The 18,429-nt window shown below is 44.3% G+C and overlaps 1 protein-coding gene and 2 pseudogenes across 2 annotated transcripts; 1 reads left to right on the forward strand and 2 right to left on the reverse strand.

Annotated features, from left to right (window-relative positions):
• Window positions 1–9,726: 9,726 nt before the first annotated feature.
• On the reverse strand, window positions 9,727–11,367 carry LOC149387727 (uncharacterized). The gene is made up of 3 exons (XM_089622231.1): window positions 10,601–11,367; window positions 10,284–10,496; window positions 9,727–10,174 (listed from the first exon to the last, which is right to left on the reverse strand). Exons 1-3 carry the CDS (start codon window positions 11,365–11,367, stop codon window positions 9,727–9,729), a joined length of 1,428 nt encoding a protein of 475 aa, XP_089478357.1.
• A 4,164-nt stretch (window positions 11,368–15,531) lies between these two features.
• LOC149387728 (4-hydroxy-3-methylbut-2-enyl diphosphate reductase, chloroplastic pseudogene) lies at window positions 15,532–16,018 on the reverse strand (annotated as a pseudogene). The gene is made up of 2 exons (XR_016300632.1): window positions 15,692–16,018; window positions 15,532–15,614 (listed from the first exon to the last, which is right to left on the reverse strand). The product of XR_016300632.1 is annotated as a 4-hydroxy-3-methylbut-2-enyl diphosphate reductase, chloroplastic pseudogene (transcript).
• Window positions 16,019–16,509: 491 nt separating this feature from the next.
• On the forward strand, window positions 16,510–17,108 carry LOC149387729 (transcription termination factor MTEF1, chloroplastic-like; annotated as a pseudogene).
• Window positions 17,109–18,429: the final 1,321 nt, after the last annotated feature.

Consider the following 18,429-nt stretch of genomic DNA (forward strand, 5'->3'; position numbering starts at 1 on the left):
TGTCACTTCATTTTATTGCCTCTGGCCGTGTATGATTTAAGCTTCGCGTTTGGTCATCAATCGCGTTGTGTTTTTTTTGGTAAGATGGGAAATTTTAGATCTTTAAAGATTACCCAGTCTCAATCACACAAAATCCTGCCGAATTTTCTTCGACAATCACAACACAACACACAATACAATCCGTAAAGGAATTAGCCGGTAAGATATTACAAGTAAACATCCAAGGGATAATAGAGAGAACACAACAGTATTAATCTCAAGGTTATGTAGTCGACGGCATTGTATTATTATAATTTAGACCAGAGAACAGTCGATTCCTTGCAGATAACACGGCAATGGAGCCAGATAATTCCCAGAGCCCTAAATACGAGTATTAAGAATAGAGTGTGGCAAAACTTGTTTAATGATAGTTCCAACTGCAATAATTGACAAGTTTAAAAAGCTCTTCTTCCAAGCTACGGCTACTCGATATTACTATTGATGTATTGTCAGTTTCAATTCTAATGCTAAGTTGACCTGCGAGTCGGCTTATTCGGTTGTTCTCGGACGCTTTGTTGGTTGAGAACCGGCTTCGCACGAGTCTGGCTCGTGTGTCTCAGCTTCCCCTTGATGCCCGTTGATCTTATCAGAACCTTCTCGCGGTGTAGTTTTGGCATCATTTTCACTTTTCCCGTGGTCGGTTTTGGAGGTCTCTGGGTCACCCTTTTCAGGGGAATCTCGAATTGGGTCGGAAGGCGCGGCAGAAGGGTTCTCAAAAGCTGAGGATGAAGCCTTTATCTTGTCCATACCTGATTTTCATTGCTTCTCGAGCATCATTTGCAGGTATCTCCCTTGTTCTTGTATTCTCAATTGCAGGTTTCTTTGTATCTGCACAAGACATATATGTATATCAACATTTACAGCGTTACAACGTGCCCACAAAGGAGAGTGGCATAATCAAGTTCAATTTTTTTGTATTGTGATCGATTGGGAGGAACATATAGGTGTTAGACTCATCAGGTTATCATTGGTTGGCATCTAATAATCCTATTTGACAAAGAAGTCTTGAAGTATTATGTGCTTTCATCTCAAAACTAAATAGCAGAGTAACCCTTGACCTTTAATAAATCTGTAAGTTATCATTCAGTTTCAATAAATGATGCTAACAAGAAGTAACACATGACACTACTGTGAACTATGGTTTGGACGACACACTTTGGATGACAGTTCTTAAAAAATGTCGTCCAAGCCTCCTCGCCACGGCGCAAATTACGCTCATTGCGGCTAGGAGCATGTTGTACAACAATTTATTTAAAATGTCCAAGCTTTTGTAATTTGGCCGCGGCGGGAATCACTCTCACCGCGGAGACGAATATATTGCATGGCCGTTTTTTTATCTGTCTCACATAATTGTCTCTGTAAGATAGTTTAATGTAGCTGCCGTACATTCCCGTTGCGGCTAGAACTAGATAGGTCGCGGCGACGAGAACTTTGATTGACAGTAGTGTTCAAAAACTGTTGTACGAATTCGTACTTTGTACAACAGTATAACCTCGAGGTGGTTGAAACTCGTGCGATTCTCCACGACATTCACACATGTCACAAGGTTTGTTAGACGCCATTTTCGGAGTCTGATTCTCAAGGTATATGATCTACAAACTTCAACGATGGGTATAATACGACTCCGATAGAGTTGATTTTTAATGATATTTTGTTGCTTGTAATAACTTATGCAGAGTCTAAATTTCTCATGGCTCGAGTACTATTTAAGAAGCTATCCACCATCTTATTAAAGTTGGTTAGCTCGTTGATTCCAACAAGGTTTGGTGACACGAGATTTCTAATTCTATCTGGTTGAGACGGAAACTATTAATTAGTGAGAAGCATTGACACTGGTTCTTCTGCGGAGAATATCTTAGTGAAATTGCTCAAACAAATTTTGATGAAGCTATTTCCTATAAAAATAAATATAAATAAAGATTAATAAGCGAAATTTCTTTCATAATTGAACAAGTAAATAAATGCATCGGTAATTATTATTTCTAAATTAGAATATTCAAAGGATGAGCATTTTTGGATAAATTCTATACGATCCTTGTAACATAATTAAAGAACATCGGAAAATCCAAACGGTTAATAAATATCATTAAATGAATGGGCATATTATGATAAATAAGTTATGGCATCAACCAACAAAAGGAGTTTAATAAAGCATTATTCTACTACGTTGCCATATTGACATGTCACAAAATTTATCAACTAGCATGTATGGAAAAATATAAATTTTTTCTCAAATACTAATTGACTTGAAGAATTATTACTTAGTTGTCGTAACAACAAAAAAAAAGGGAATTGCATTTACGGGTATGCCTTGTATCGTTTCATTGTACCAAGAGATGCTTTGAACAAGTTGGTAGTTCAATTTTATTTTATTTTATTTTATTTTATGTTTCGTTTTGTGCTATTTATGAGAACTTTTTGACCATGTTATGTAAAACAAAAAATAAAAAAAGTGTGCTATGTAAAACAAAAAATAAAACTAATAAATTATCACTAATGGTACAACTCTTTTTGGATATTTGAAGAGTGACCTAATTAATATTAATGTCGATATTTGGGGAGTGCGTATAAAATCTAATCTAAAATTGGATATATAAAAAAAAAAAATTACACATTCTGTAATAAATATTTTTGACTTATTGAAGATTTATATAAATGGTGGAATTTTGAGGGGGAACGAATCCTAATAATTTGAGTAATATTTATATGGATAACTTTTTAAAATTGGCTTATACATAGTAAATTGTTTTTCTAAGGCTTGTCGTGTCGGAGGCCGATTCTGCAAAAAAAAAATTAAAAAAAAAAAAATTTATGTCGTGTTGTCGAATCGAGTATTGTGTCTGTGAGTGTGTGGGGTTAGGAAAGTTATACCTCGGTTTCAGGGAACGAGGTAGAGCCGGCCATGGGGTTCGAGGCCATGGCGTGGTGATATGATCAGAGGAGATCGGGGATGAAGAGAGAGGTTGTTTTTGTTGTGGAGGAATGATGAGAGTGTGGTTATATTGTGGGGATTAAGAGTGTAAAGGAGAAGAGAGAATGGACAAGAGAGATAGAATCTACCTACTGTGAGTTTGGAAGTCGTGAGTTTGATTCTAAGAGACGTTAGTGATTTGGTACGAGATCAAAAATGGGTTTGTTTTCTATTTTAATATATATTTTTTGGTGTTGCTTAGGTTCAAAGGAAGCATGCTAGATTATATTTTCTAATTAACCTAAGCTTGAAGTTTGGTTGTCACTTCATTTTATTGCCTCTGGCCGTGTATGATTTAAGCTTCACGTTTGGTCATCAATCGCGTTGTGTTTTTTTTTGTAAGATGGGAAATTAAAGATTTTTAAAGATTACCCATTCTCAATCACACACAATCCTGCCGAATTTTCTTCGACAATCACAACACAACACGCAATACAATCCGTAAAGGAATTAGCCGGTAAGATATTACAAGTAAACATCCAAGGGATAATAGAGAGAACACAACAGTATTAATCTCAAGGTTATGTAGTCGACGGCATTGTATTATTATAATTTAGACCAGAGAACAGTCGATTCCTTGCTATTAACACGGCAATGGAGCCAGATAATTCCCAGAGCCCTAAATACGAGTATTAAGAATAGAGTGTGGCAAAACTTGTTTAATGATAGTTCCAACTGCAATAATTGACAAGTTTAAAAAGCTCTTCTTCCAAGCTACGGCTACTCGATATTACTATTGATGTATTGTCAGTTTCAATTCTAATGCTAAGTTGACTTGCGAGTCGGCTTATTCGGTTGTTCTCGGACGCTTTGTTGGTTGAGAACCGGCTTCGCACGAGTCTGGCTCGTGTGTCTCAGCTTCCTCTTGATGCCCGTTGATCTTATCAGAACCTTCTCGCGGTGTAGTTTTGGCATCGTTTTCACTTTTCCCGTGGTCGGTTTTGGAGGTCTCTGGGTCACCCTTTTCAGGGGAATCTCGAATTGGGTCGGAAGGCGCGGCAGAAGGGTTCTCAAAAGCTGAGGATGAAGCCTTTATCTTGTCCATACCTGATTTGCATTGCTTCTCGAACATCATTTGCAGGTATCTCCCTTGTTCTTGTATTCTCAATTGCAGGTTTCTTTGTATCTGCACAAGACATATATGTATATCAACATTTACAGCGTTACAACGTGCCCACAAAGGAGAGTGGCAGAATCAAGTTCAATTTTTTTGTATTGTGATCAATTGTGAGGAACATATAGGTGTTAGACTCATCAGGTTATCATTGGTTGGCATCTAATAATCCTATTTGACAAAGAAGTCTGAAGTATTATGAGCTTTCATCTCAAAAACCCTTGACCTTTATAAAATCTGTAAGTTATCATTCAGTTTCAATAAATGATGCTAACAAGAAGTAACACATGACACTACTGCGAACTATGGTTTGGACGACACACTTTGGATGACAGTTCTTAAAAAATGTCGTCCAAGCCTCCTCGCCACGGCGCAAATTACGCTCATTGCGGCTAGGACCATGTTGTACAACAATTTATTTAAAATGTCAAAGCTTTTGTAATTTGGCCGCGGCGGGAATCACTCTCACCGCGGAGACGAATATATTGCATGGCCGTTTTTTTTATCTGTCTCACATAGTTGTCTCTGTACGATAGTTTAATGTAGCTGCCGTACATTCCCGTTGCGGCTAGAACTAGATAGGTCGCGGCGACGAGAACTTTGATTAACTGTAGTGTTCAAAAACTGTTGTACGAATTCGTACTTTGTACAACAGTATAACCTCGAGGTAATTGAATCTCGTGCGATTCTCCACGACATTCACACATGTCACAAGGTTAGTTAGACACCATTTTCGGAGTCTGATTCTCAAGGTATATGATCTACAAACTTCAACGATGGGTATAATACGACTCCGATAGAGTTGATTTTTAATGATATTTTGTTGCTTGTAATAACTTATGCAGAGTCTAAATTTCTCATGGCTCTAGTACTATTCAAGAAGCTATCCACAATCTTATTAAATTTGGTTAGCTCGTTGATTGGTGACACGAGATTTCTAATTCTATCTGGTTGAGGCGGAAACTATTAATTAGTGAGAAGCATTGACACTGGTTCTTATGCGGAGATAACTCGTATCAAGAATCGAATTCATGTCAAAGTATGGGAAGATTCAAGTAGCTATAATTGTCATACGAGGAAGATTCATGCAGCAAGAACTCCAATACTCGTTTTTCAATGATATCTGTAATGTTTGATAGGGATACCGGAGTGAGATACCGGACATAAAATAAATGACGCAGTGAGATAACGAAGTGAGAAAAGCGAAGATACTCGTAGGAAAGTACGAGGTATCGAAATGACGCAGTGAGATAACGAAGTGAGATAAGCGAAGATACTCGTAGGAAAGTACGAGGTATCGAAATGACGCAGTGAGATAACGAAGTGAGATAAGCGAAGATAATGTACGATATATGATGGGTTTACCTTTTCTTTCAATACTTCATTCTCTGTTAAAGAATCTGTATCCGCTACGATCTCATTATCCGTCAAATAATCTATGATGAAGCTATTTCCTATAAAAATAAATATAAATAAAGATTAATAAGCAAAATTTCTTTCATAATTGAACAAGTAAATAAATGCATCGGTAATTTTTATTTCTAAATTAGAATATTCAAAGGATGAGCATTTTTGGATAAATTCTATACGATGCTTATAATATAATTAAATAACATTGGAAAATCCAAACGGTTAATAAATATCATTAAATGAATTGGCATATTATGATAAATAAGTTATGGCATCAACCAACTAAAGGAGTTTAATAAAGCATTATTCTACTACGTTGCCATATTGACATGTCACAAAATTTATCAACTAGCATGTATGGAAAAATATAATATTTTTCTAAAATACTAATTGACTTGAAGAATTAGTACTTAGTTCTCGTAACAAAACAAAAAAAGGGAATTGCATTTACAGATATGCCTTGTATCGTTTCATTGTACCAAGAGATGCTTTGAACAAGTTGGTAGTTCAATTTTATTTTTAATTTTTTTTTATTTTTATTTTTTCGTTTTGTGCTATTTATGAGAACTTTTTGACCATGTTAAACAAAATAGATTGATCATTGACCTTATAAAAAAACAGTGTGCTATGTAAAACAAAAAATAAAACTAATAAATTATCACTAATGGTACACCTCTTTTTGGATATTTGAAGAGTGACCTAATTAATATTAATGTCGATATTTGGGGAGTGCATATAAAATCTAATCTAAAATTGGATATATATAAAAAAAAATTGCACATTCTGTAATAAATATTTTTGACTTATTGAAGATTTATATAAATGGTGGAATTTTGAGGGGGAACGTATCCTAATAATTTGAGTAATATTTATATGGATAACTTTTTAAAATTGGCTTATACATAGTAAATTGTTTTTCTAAGGTGAATGCAGATTGCAAAATATGAGGTTGAGGGACATCGAATGTAAAATTTATCGGACCTTTCTATTAAAAGAACATTATTACTTTATGTTGGAAAAATTGTATGAAGTAGCCAATTCAAACTATGACTTTTGCAAAATAGCCATAGTTTCATTAGGTATAGCAAAATAGCCAATTGAGAGTACTATGACTTTTAATCCTGCATCGATTAATTTTAATCCAGCCTTCATAAAGCTTACATTCTGTCTTTATAGTTCGTTGGGATTAAATTTAATACAGCCTAGATTAATCTTACCTGGGCTAGTTTGCTTATAGTTGGCAAACTATGGCTATTTTGCAAAAGTTTAAGTTCTATTGGGCTATATATCCGCTTGACCCATTTTGCCTTTATGGTGCTCGTGGGCGTAGGTCGATAGGGTCGACATCTTTCATTGACGCGAGGCTTCCTTCTCCGCCTCCTCTGCTCGTCTCGTCTTCTCATGCCGGCAAGGCCTCTGCCTTGTCCGTGAGGGTGTCGGGTGCCAGCTCGAAGAGGCCTAGAGACGACAAGGCTACGTCGTCTGCTCTTCCTCGTGGCAACATTTCGAAGAAGAATAAGGAAGCTCATCGCACGTCACCCGCCGCAGTGTCGTCTTCTTTTCGGGGGTCACTCCCCTTGGCTGCTAAGGCCATTGCTTGTATCGAAGCGGCTCTTCCGTTGGAGGTGATCAAAATAGATCGGATGCCCGACGTTGCTCTCGTCGAGACACTTACTCAGAATGCCTTGCAGGTATACATATTTACTTATATATATAAATTCTTTTGTTTTTTTTTAACTTATTTTTGTTTATATGTTTGCAGTGCTACTTCTCTGCCCTTGCTGTGAAGCGCAACTTCTGCGACTTGGCGAAGACGGCCGAACCACCGTCCGAAGCCCTCCGCCTTGCGAGGGAAGATGGTCTGAAGGCCGGTCGGGAGGAGGGCGCCTCAATGATCAAGAAGTTGCGGGATGAGGCAGTCGACTCATCGGGAAAGAACCGCAATCAGGCCGTCGAGCTCCGACATATTCGTTCGAACCTACAGGCTGTTCATGCCGATCGTTCCACCGTTCAGACGGAGCGTAATGCGTTTCGGGCGGAGTGCGTCGTACTTCGGGAGGCGCGGCGCCAGCTCATTTCCAATCACGCGTACGAGCGTACGATTTCTTACTGGCGCGGGATCTTTCGAGGGAAAGGAAAGACGATAACAGAGAACCCGGGTCTCCCTATTTCTTTCTCCCATGTTCCTTCTAACTTGCCTCCAGAGGTGACCGAGGCTAGCGAGGACGATGAGGTTCCCCCTTGGGGCGAGGAGCGAGTAGACTTGAGTGGCGATAGCGACTCGTCATTTTAGGAGCTTGCATGTCCTTTGTTCGTACGGTCGCTTATGACATTCCGTGCTTGCCCCTTTCTTTTTGCGTAGTTTATGTGTTTGTATGCTTTTGGGAAAATCATCATTTGTTGGTTTTTCATTTTGGTGGCGCAGCTTGTTGAGCGTCCTTCTAGTCCGCTGTATCTTTCGCGGGTCCCAGTTTTGGGTTTATTCGACAAATGAACAATTTCCCTTAGAGCATTAATAGTTATATAATTTTTAAGAGTCTATGGATTATCTGTGCAATCTTTTTCAAAATAATATTTTGTAAGAGTATTGATGGTGTTGGGATTTTGACCTCGTCACCTCGTCTAGTCGAGTTCGTCGCCAGCTAGTCGAGCTCGTCACGTCGTCTAGTCGAGCTCGTCACTTCGTCTTGTCGAGCTCGTCACTTCGTCTAGTCAAGCTCGTCACCGGCTAGGCGAGCTCATCACGTCGTCTAGTCGAGCACGTCACCAGGTAGTCGAGCTCGTTGCGTCGTCTAGTCGAGCTCGTCACCAGCTAGTGGAACTCGTTACGTCGTCTAGTCGAGCTCGTCTCCTCGTCTAGTCGAGCTGGAATGACTTCGACATTTCGTCCGAACGTCTTTTTTTTTATATTATTATTAGGGTCTTGACGACACGAGCTCTCTTTTTCTTTTTGTTCGAGTCTCGACGGCGCAAGCCCTTTATATATTGTGAGTCTTGATGGTGCGAGAGTTGTCTTTAACCTTCGTCTTTGAATGTTATACTGTGTTGAATATCTTGCTTGTTTTGATGTTTTCGATTTTAAGGGCGCCTTGCCGCCTTCCTCGCTGTTGGGCCGGCCATCGTTGATGTCTCGAGTCCCTATTTGCGTGAGTGCCTCGTGGGCGCCTCGCCGCCTTCCTCGCTGTTGGGCCGGACACCGTTGATGTCTCGAGTCCCTGTTCGCGTGAGTCCCTTTCGGGCGCCTCGCCGCCTCGCTGTTGGGCCGGACACCGTTGATGTCTCGAGTCCCTGTTCGCGTGAGTGCCTCGTGGGCGCCTCGCCGCCTCGCTGTTGGGCCGGACATCGTTGATGTCCCGAGTCCCTGTTCGCGTGAGTGCCTCGTGGGCGCCTCGCCGCCTTCCTCGCTGTTGGGCCGGACACCGTTGATGTCTCGAGTCCCTGTTCGCGTGAGTGCCTCGTGGCGCCTCGCCGCCCCGCTGTTGGGCCGGCCATCGTTGATGTCTCGAGTCCCTGTTCGCGTGAGTGCCTCGTGGGCGCCTCGCCGCCTTCCTCGCTGTTGGGCCGGACACCGTTGATGTCCCGAGTCCCTGTTCGCGTGAGTGCCTCGTGGGCGCCTCGCTGCCTTCCTCGCTGTTGGGCCGGACACCGTTGATGTCTCGAGTCCCTGTTCGCGTGAGTGCCTCGTGGGCACCTCGCCGCCTTCCTCGCTGTTGGGCCGGACACCGTTGATGTCCCGAGTCCCTGTTCGCGTGAGTGCCTCGTGGGCGCATTGCCGCCTTCCTCGCTGTTGGGCCGGACACCGTTGATGTCTCGAGTCCCTGTTTGCGTGAGTGCCTCGTGGGCGCCTCGCCGCCTTCCTCGCTGTTGGGCCGGACATTGTTGATGTTTCGAGTCCCTGTTCATCATTAACCCCCCAGTCTCTTGCGTGATATTGTAAAGATTGGGGAAGAGAGTTAGAAGGCTACTTTCACCCTTAATTCCTTTCACTGTGACATTAACATAAGCGATGATTGCACGTCAGGTGATAAATAAGGATTCGAGAAATGGGTGAATGCGTTTCATTAAACTAGAATAGTGTTTTGCGGTTACATGGGACCGATTACAAAGACACTTTCATATGTGTTTCACTACACACTTCGTTGAAATAAGAAATAAAGAAGGTAAAAAATAGGTCGCTGGTTGAGTTCATGCATCACTGATAATATTGTCTCAAATGCTCGGCATTCCATGGGTGCTTGATTTCCTTCCCGCCTGTCTCCTCGAGGCGGTAGGTTCCGTCACGGATCACTTGGCGGACGCGGTAGGGACCTTCCCAGGTAGGTCCGAGCACTCCTGCGCCGAGTTCTTGGGTGTTTTGGAAAACTCTTGGCAAGACGAGGCCGCCTTCAGCAAAGCGACGAGCCTTCACCCTGGAATTGTAGTGGCGTTCGATGACTCTCTTTTGCGCCGCCATGCGTGCGAGTGCGTCTTCTCTTCTTTCTTCGATCAGGTCCAGTTCGCCTCGGAGGGTTTCGTCATTCCCTTCTTCATCGAAGTGTTCCACTCGGGGGGAGGGGATTGCCACTTCGGCAGGGATGACTGCCTCGATGCCGTAGGTGAGGGCGAAAGGTGTCTCACCGGTGGTGGAGCGCGTTGTCGTCCTGTACGCCCAGAGAACGAAAGGGAGCTCTTCTGCCCACTTCCCCTTCTTGTCTTCCTACTTCTTCTTCAGGTTTTCCTTTATGGTTTTGTTGACGGCCTCGACTTGACCGTTCGCCTGGGGGTGTCCCAGGAGACGAGAACGTCTTGCTGATCCCTAGTTCCTCGCATAGGTGACGGAGCTTGTCGTTGTCGAACTGCCTCCCATTGTCTGTGACTATGGACGCAGGTATCCCGTGGCGACATATTATGTTCCTCCATATAAAGTTTGTGGTGTTGCCCTTCGTAATGGGACCCAAGGGCTCTGCTTCGACCCACTTCGTGCTTTTGGCAGTTTTCCAATCAAGTCGATCCCCCACTTCGCGAAGGGTCACGGGACCAGGACCGGACACAATGAGGCCGGGGGCTGATGCGGGACATGGGCGAACCGCTGGCACTTGTCGCACTTCCGAGCCAGGTCGTGCGCATCTTTCTTGAGGGCCTTGAGCGCTAGTGACTGTCCCGCCGAGTGGTTCCCGCATATCCCCTCGTGGATCTCCCTGAGAACAAAGTTGGCTTCGTCGCCCTCTAGGCATCGGAGGAGCGGCTGCGAGAATCCCCTTTTGTAAAGTGTGTCGCCCTGCAAGGTGTACCTGGATGCTTGGTACTTGAGCCGCTTTGCTTCCGCGTGGTCGGCGGGTAACCCGCCGTGGCGCAAGTATTTCACCAAGGGTGTCGTCCAGGTCGGTTCACCTTCAGCGGCAATGGCGAGGACTTCCGCCTTTTCCACCGACGGGCAGGCGAACACCTCGACGGGGACCTTCCCCAATTCCTCGTCGTCTGCCCCAGAGGCCATCCGGGCCAGCGCGTCAGCTTCGGCGTTCGAGTTTCTCGGAACCTGCATGATCTCGTACCAGGCAAACACCTCTAGGCGGCGACGGGCCTCGGCCAGATAGGCGATCATGTTTGCTTCCTTAGCTTGATACTCTCCTTCAACCTGCTTCGTGATGAGCTGGGAGTCACAGTGTATCTTAAGGTTGTCCACGCCAAGTTTCTTGGCGATCTCGAGTCCCGTGAGGAGAGCCTCATACTCGGCTTCGTTGTTCGAAGCCTTGAAGCCGAACCGGAGGGCATACTTGAGGTTTTCGTTGTGTGGGTTGGTGAGTACCACTCCCGCCCCTGAGCCATGGGAGTTGGATGCCCCGTCGACGTGCATATCCCACACCGGCCCGTCGGGGGCGGTCTTTCTCTTCGGATTTGGAGGGTTATCCTTTAGTTCTCCTTCTGCCTGTTGTGTTTCTATGTCATATGTGAATTCTGCGATGAATTAGGCCACCGCTTGGCCCTTGATGGCGACCCTAGGCTGAAATTCCACACCGTATTCGCCTAACTCTTGGGACCAGATGGCCATCCTGGAGGACGTCCCTTTTTGTAGGGCCTTCCTGATGGGGTGCTCCATCCGTAGTACGACCTGGTGTGCCTGGAAGTATGGGCGAAGCTTCCTGGCGGCGGTGGTCAAGGCGAGGGCGAGCTTTTCAATCTCCGGGTACGTGGTCTCGGCGTCCAAGAGCGCCTTGCTCACGTAGTAGATGGGTCGTTGGATTTTATCTTCTTCCCGGACCAGAGCGGCGCTGACCGCGCTGCCAGAAACGGATAGGTAGAGGTAAAGTGTCTCATTGTCTTTTGGTTTCGCGAGGAGAGGCGGTGAGCCGAAGTAGGTTTTTAGTTCTTGGAACGCTGTTTCGCACTTCTCATCCCACACAAAGTTTTTCCCACCCTTTAGAGCCTGGAAGAAAGGTTGACACCTGTCCGTCGCCTTGGATACGAAGCGACTCAAAGCGGCAACACGCCCGGTCAGGCTCTGGACTTCCTTGACTCTTCGTGGGCTCTTCATTTCAAGCAGTGCTCGAATTTTCTCGGGGTTCGCTTTGATCCCTCGCTGGTTGACCATGAAACCTAAGAATTTCCCTGACTCGACCCCGAATGCGCACTTTGAGGGGTTGAGCTTCATCTTGTACCTGCGAAGGAGTGTAAACATCTCCTTCAAGTCTTGCACATGGTCGGGGGCCTTGAGACTTTTGACGAGCATGTCGTCTACATAAACTTCCATGGTCCTGCCTATCTGTTTTGCGAACATGCGGTTCACTAAGCGTTGGTACGTGGCACCGGGGTTTTTGAGCCCGAAGGGCATGACTTTGTAGCAGTACAATCCCCGGTCGGTCGTGAACGCTGTGTTGATTTGGTCCGGTTCATGCATGCGAATCTGATTGTATCCCGAGTAGGCGTCCATGAAGCTCATGAGTTCATGTTCAGCGGTGGCGTCAACCAGCTGGTCGATCCTCGGGAGAGGGAAGCAGTCCTTTAGGCAAGCGGCGTTGAGGTCGGAGTAGTCGATGCTTATCCGCCACTTACCGTTTGCTTTCTTGACCATAACCACGTTGGAGACCCAATCAGGATACTCGACTTCGCGGATGAACTGTGCGGCGATTAGTTTGTCGACCTCCTCGTTGATGGCGAGGTATCGTTCGGCGTTGAACGTTCTCCTTCTTTGGACCTTGGCCGTTTTTCCCTTGAGGATGTTGAGTCGGTGGACTATGATCTCGGGGTCGATGCCGGGCATGTCCGCATGGGTCCATGCGAAGACATCTTTATATTCATGTAGGAAAGAGGCTAGATGAGTCTTCATCGTCACGGGCAGGTGGGCGCCGATCATGACCGTTTGCTCAGGTTTCCGTTCATCTAACACAACCGGAGTCATGTCCGAAGAGGCCTCCACCGGCTTCCTGCGCGGTTCCTCTCGTGGGTTGAGCTCGCTGAACATCTGTGCGTCCTCGACCTCGCACGGGTAGTCGTTCTCGATCTAATATATGGTTCCGATTGTCATGTCGATCGTGTCCTTTCGGGTGCCCTGGACGTAACACGCCCTAGAGTCAGCCTGGCTTCCCTGCATTATGCCAACCCCGTCGGGGGTAGGGAACTTCACGAGTAAGTGGAACGTGGAGGTGACGGCACGGAGCTGGTTGAGGGCCGGTCTCCCGATGATGACGTTGTATGCCGAGGGTTGGTCGACTATCATGTAGTTAACCATTCGGGTGACCTGCGCTCCCCCTTCCATCCCGAATGTCGTTGGCAATTCAATGGACCCTTCGGTGAAGACGCGTTCCCCTGTGAAACTGAACAATGGTGTCTTTACGTGGATGGGAGAAATTTTCCCCAGGTTCATGCGGTCGAGAGCCGCTTTGGATATTATGTCTGCCGAACTCCCATTGTCGATGAGAACTCTCTTCACTATGTTGTTGGCTATCTGGGTTTTGACGATGATCGCGTCGTTGTGGGGGTGGGCTATTTTCCTTGCCTCCTCGTCAGTGAAGCATATGACTTTGCAAGGCACGGTCGGCGGTGGGGCGAAATGGCCCGCCAGGTTGACCTGGTGCAACAGCCCGTCTCCCTCCAACGCTCGAGCGTATAGCTTGCGTCCCCTGATGGAGTCGCCTGTTGCTGGTCCGCCCATGATGGTCGTCACGATGTTGAGCGGGGTGGCTGCTGCCTTTCCTCGATCATTGTTGCGCCCGGCTAGAAATCGAGCCATTGTTTGTTCTCGGTCCTCCTCGATGTCGGCGCGGCTCATCAACATTTCCATCTCTTGGTAGTATTCTTCCACACTTCGGCTTCCTTGGTTGAGTCGTTGAAGTTTGGTATAAATTCCTCGGTGGTAATGGCTTGGCACAAATCTTTTCCTCATGATTGACTTCATTTGCTCCCATGTGTCGATGGCGGGTTCGCGATTTTTTCTTCTATTTAATACCATTTGATCCCACCAAACCAAAGCATAGTCATAAAACTCAAGGGACGTGAGTTTGACTTTGCTTACCTCGGAACAACGTCGATCGCCAAAAATCATATCGACTTTTCTCTCCCAATCAAGATAGGCTTCGGGATCATTTTTCCCATAGAAGGGAGGAACCTTCATTCGGACGTTGGCTAGTTCATCTCGATTGTGATTTCGATATCGGCCGTAACTTCTTTCCGACCCCCGTTCATCGTCTTGGACGCCATTTTGGTGGGGCGATTGTATTCGCCGATGTCTTCGACGTTGATAGTCTTGTCGATGGAGTCGGTATTCGCCTTGGTCATCGCTCTCGGATTCGTCGGGATATTGACGGAGTGCATACCTTGGTTGTCTTCTCGCGGCCGGTGGGTTAGGACTTCGTGGTGGTGGAAGTTGCGGTGGTGGAACTTGTGGTGGTGCGGGAGGTCGTAGTATGGCTTCTTCGATGATGGTGAATCTCTTATTCATATCTTCAATCAAACCTTGGAGCAATTCCTCGGCATGTCGTTGTTGTTTCCATCGTAAGACTTTTTTTTTCTTCTTTTTTTTTGTTATTTTTTTTTCTTTTTTTTTTCTTTTTTTTTCTTCTTTTTTTTTTTTCTTCTTTTTTTTTCTTTTTTTTTCTTTTTTTTTCTTCTTTGTTTTCTATTCTTTTTTTTTTTGCTTTTTTTTTTTCTTGCTTTTTTTGCTAAGAACTGGAATGGTATATGCTAAAAGATTGTGGAGAAGAAGTATTCTAGGATATATAATCTGGAAGAAAGTATTTTGGAGGAAAGGAAAATAGATAAATTAAAACACACAAAAATATTAAAAATAAAACGTTTTCTGGAGAAATAGAGTTTTCTGGAGGGACAAAACTTTCTGGAGAGAATAACTTTTTGGAGGAAAACTTTCTGGAGGAAAGTATTGTGGAGATTTTTATTTTTTATTTTTTATTTTTTTGAAGTTGCAAATGCAGATACAAAACTAGGAGGAGAAAAGAAAAAAAAATGGACACCTTTGATAGAAATTGGCTCTGATACCACTTGATGTGAATTCGTCGGAGAGATTCGTCAGAGTTCAATTTCAGCAGACCGTCTATCGGAAGGTTTGGATATAGACGAAGCTTTCGTGCTCGAAACCTTCGAATTAGGATGGATCGAATGATGCCACGATGGGTTGCGAAATTCCCGTCGATAAATCGGACGAACGCCACAAGAATTTTGAGCACAAATTCTTGATGAGTTCTAAACTAAGAGAATCCTCACTAAACACACAAACACACTTTTTTCATATATCTTCAAGCTGCCCATACTAGAGCTTACACACACATATATATAGTCTAAACAATAACCTCTAGATACAAACCTTACATATTCTAATTCAATGGTTATAAAACCAAATGAATGAAAAAAACATAACCACAAAAATAAATAACCATAACCTCTAATAAAATAAAAACCAAGTAATGAAAATTAAAAGCTAGAGGTTACAAAACAAGTAAAAAAAAACATCCAAATTTGTTGATGAGTGCATTGACCTTTCTTCACATTGATGCTTGAGATGTCCTCATCAGTACGCCTCGGCGAGCTTCACCGTAACGTTTCCCCATGTGTATTCGTTCCAGTTATCTTTCAACTTCTTGATTACGTCGCCTGACAAAAACAAAAATTAAACGGAATCAACAACCTTTCGCCGCCAAAAATTGCGTGATACAGACAGAGAGACGTACTGGTGTACTCGCGGTTCATGAGCTCCATAGTCTCCTCTTTCCGGGCGAAACCCCGGCGATTATAGTTCTCGCTCCGAGTCAGGTTCTTTCGGAAGAGCTTGGCGTCGAAGTCGCCGTCACCGCCGCCGGAGCACCGGACGGAGACAGGCTTCCGGCTCCGGAGAGCGGGAGTTCTGGCGAGGGAGGGGTCAGAAGGAGTGGGGATGCGGCAGAGCTGGGACGTGATCGCCATAGTTGAGGTTCGCAGATTAACGAGAGCTCTGTGTGTGAGTTGGTGACAGTGAAAAACTGGTGGTGTGTATTTTATCTTCGATGAACACGGACAAGAAAGGATGTGTATTTATTTAGGAAATTATTTTAAGGGTAATTAAGCTAAATAGCCTCCTGAAAATAGGTAATTTATTTTTAGGCCACATTTTGTTAATAAGTGGTAAATAGCCAGGAGGATTTATTTACAGCTAATATAGGACGAGACTACCCTTATATTTTCCCGCCCATTAACGTCACGAAATTTAATATCATTAAACGCAATATCTTCGGATAATAACTGCCATGTAATTATAACCACAGATCACGCAATCTTCTCTCTCATAGAAACAGAAATTTCAAACACGAAATCCCACTCCTTCTCCTTCTTCTCTTTTGCGCGCGGCCACCAGCACCAGCCCGAGCCCGAGCTTCTCTTCCTCGCGCGCGCCATCCCGCTGAGACCGAGCGCCGCCGTCTTCTTCTCCTTCTTCTCTTCTGCGCGCGGCCACCAGCACCAGCCCGAGTGCGAGCTTCTCTTCCTCGCGCGCGCCATCCCGCTGAGACCGAGCGCCGCCGTCTTCTTCTCCTTCTTCTCTTCTGCCGTCGAGTCCCTCAAGTCGAGCGGCTTCTCCGACTGCGACATCCCCCGCCTCGCCGCCCACGCCCCCGACCGTCCCTCCGGCGGGCCCACCGTGGACGCCGTCCTCGCCTTCCTGGCGGACGAGGTCGCCACCGCCTCGCCGGAGGATTCCCGGCAGATGATTTTGCGGTGCCCGGCGCTGATATTCTCCGACGTCGAGTACTGCCTCCGGCCGAGCCTGGAGCTGCTCCGGCGGGTCGGGGTGGCGGGGCTCAGGTCGCCCACGAGCCTGAACGCGCACCTTCTCAACACGCGGGTCGACAAGCTCGAGAGGAAGCTCCGGTTCCTGAGGCACGAGGCGGGGCTCTCGGGGGAGGAGGAGCTGCTCAAGTTCCGGCGATATTCGGGAAATGGAGAGAGGGTCGGAGGAGCTGCTCAAGTTTCCGCAGTACTTTGGGTTCAGCTTGGGCAAGAGAATAGCATCTCAAGAAGAGGAATGTCAAGATTCCTCTCAATCGAATGCTGATATGGGGTGACCAAAAGTTCTATGCCGAATGGAAATAACCAATAATTACCGTTACCTACTTCTTTTTTTAAATTGAATATGGATCGTGTATATAGTAGGGACACCAGAGGACTAGTCGTTTCTGTTGTCACTTTTAAAAAAGATGGGCAAAATATGGATCCTAATTTTAAATACAACAATTCGCTTCTAATTTTTATTATTAAAAAAAAACAACATTTGATGCAGGCGGAAGCTTAAACAATAGATAACAATTTTGATTGTTGATTCGACGCACGAATGCCCAACCAAAACTCCTCCAAGTTGTGTTGATTCGTCGAACGAATGCCAAAACTTAGGCAACAAATTCGAATTCAAAGGGAATCGAAATTTGGATTTGTGTTTGATAATATTTCATTCATGAAAGCTACCTCTAAGTCTGGAAAACGAGGACTTAAATACAAGCCAAAAGGAAACCGAAAAGACAAAAAAAAACCAAAGGACAAGAAAGCCAAAAGACACACAATTAATACAAAATATTAAACTCGGAATTAAGGCCACTAAACAGCGTTTTTAGGAGCCCAAAGGTTGGCGAAAACAGACTCGAAAACATCTAGCGTTCGTACCGTCCGTAGCTTCGAAACGAATGGAACGTCCGAGTCAAAAGATACGCCGCATCAAAGTCGCCACTTCTCCAAGCGCTCGAGGAACGTCAAAGCCCGCTCGATGTCCGCATCAACATTATTTTTTTTACAAACGAACCGTCCTCATCTGGAATATTGAACTAATTGGGTAAATATACGTATATAGTTATTTTTTAATGACTTGCCAGCAAGTATATACCCGTTATCTGACCACTCTAGAAATGAATATACGGGTGAGCGTAACATGTAATTTTTTTTTTTTTTTTTTTTTGTGATATCGAAACATAATAGTGTATTTAGTCGTATAATCATTCCTTTTAGAGCTGTGCTTGGTCTGATCCGGTATCAAATCCATGAAAGAACCAAACCGGTTTCTTTAGTTAAACCATCAAAAATTGAAACCAAATCGGACTTGTGAAAAATAACTAGACCAAATCAAACCGATTTCACTGGTTTGGTCTGGTCTGGTCCATTTTAAAACCAATTTTCTCTGGTCTAGTTTGGTTTCAAACTATTTTTTAACTGTTTTGGACTGTTTTGACGGATACCGTATTATGATTTTTTTTTTTATCGTATCTTAACGTTTTCAAAATTTTAGACCATGTTGATCATTTTAGACCATATTTGTGATTTATCTATAATATTACAAGAATCTAAAATAAATATGACAAGCAAAAAGCAACGTGTTAAAAAACTTTCACAATATAGTTTATAAAACTTGATCCATATATATATAAGCTCTTTATCCAAAATTAAAAAAAAA

The sequence above is a fragment of the Urtica dioica genome, chromosome 8 (assembly GCF_054948205.1).
Source record: "Urtica dioica subsp. dioica isolate 48M chromosome 8, U.dioica_male_clone48M_v1_H2, whole genome shotgun sequence".
In the NCBI taxonomy this organism is placed as follows: domain Eukaryota; kingdom Viridiplantae; phylum Streptophyta; class Magnoliopsida; order Rosales; family Urticaceae; genus Urtica; species Urtica dioica.

Excerpts from the sequence above, each read along its gene's own strand:
- LOC149387727 (XM_089622231.1), bottom strand. The coding sequence starts at position 11,367 with ATGCACGTCGACGGGGCATCCAACTCCCATGGCTCAGGGGCGGGAGTG. Across the intron at positions 10,497-10,600 it reads AAGTGCGACAAGTGCCAGCG|CACGAAGTGGGTCGAAGCAG; the intron begins GTTCGCCCATGT and ends AACTGCCAAAAG. Across the intron at positions 10,175-10,283 it reads GGGACACCCCCAGGCGAACG|GACGACAACGCGCTCCACCA; the intron begins GTCAAGTCGAGG and ends CTGGGCGTACAG.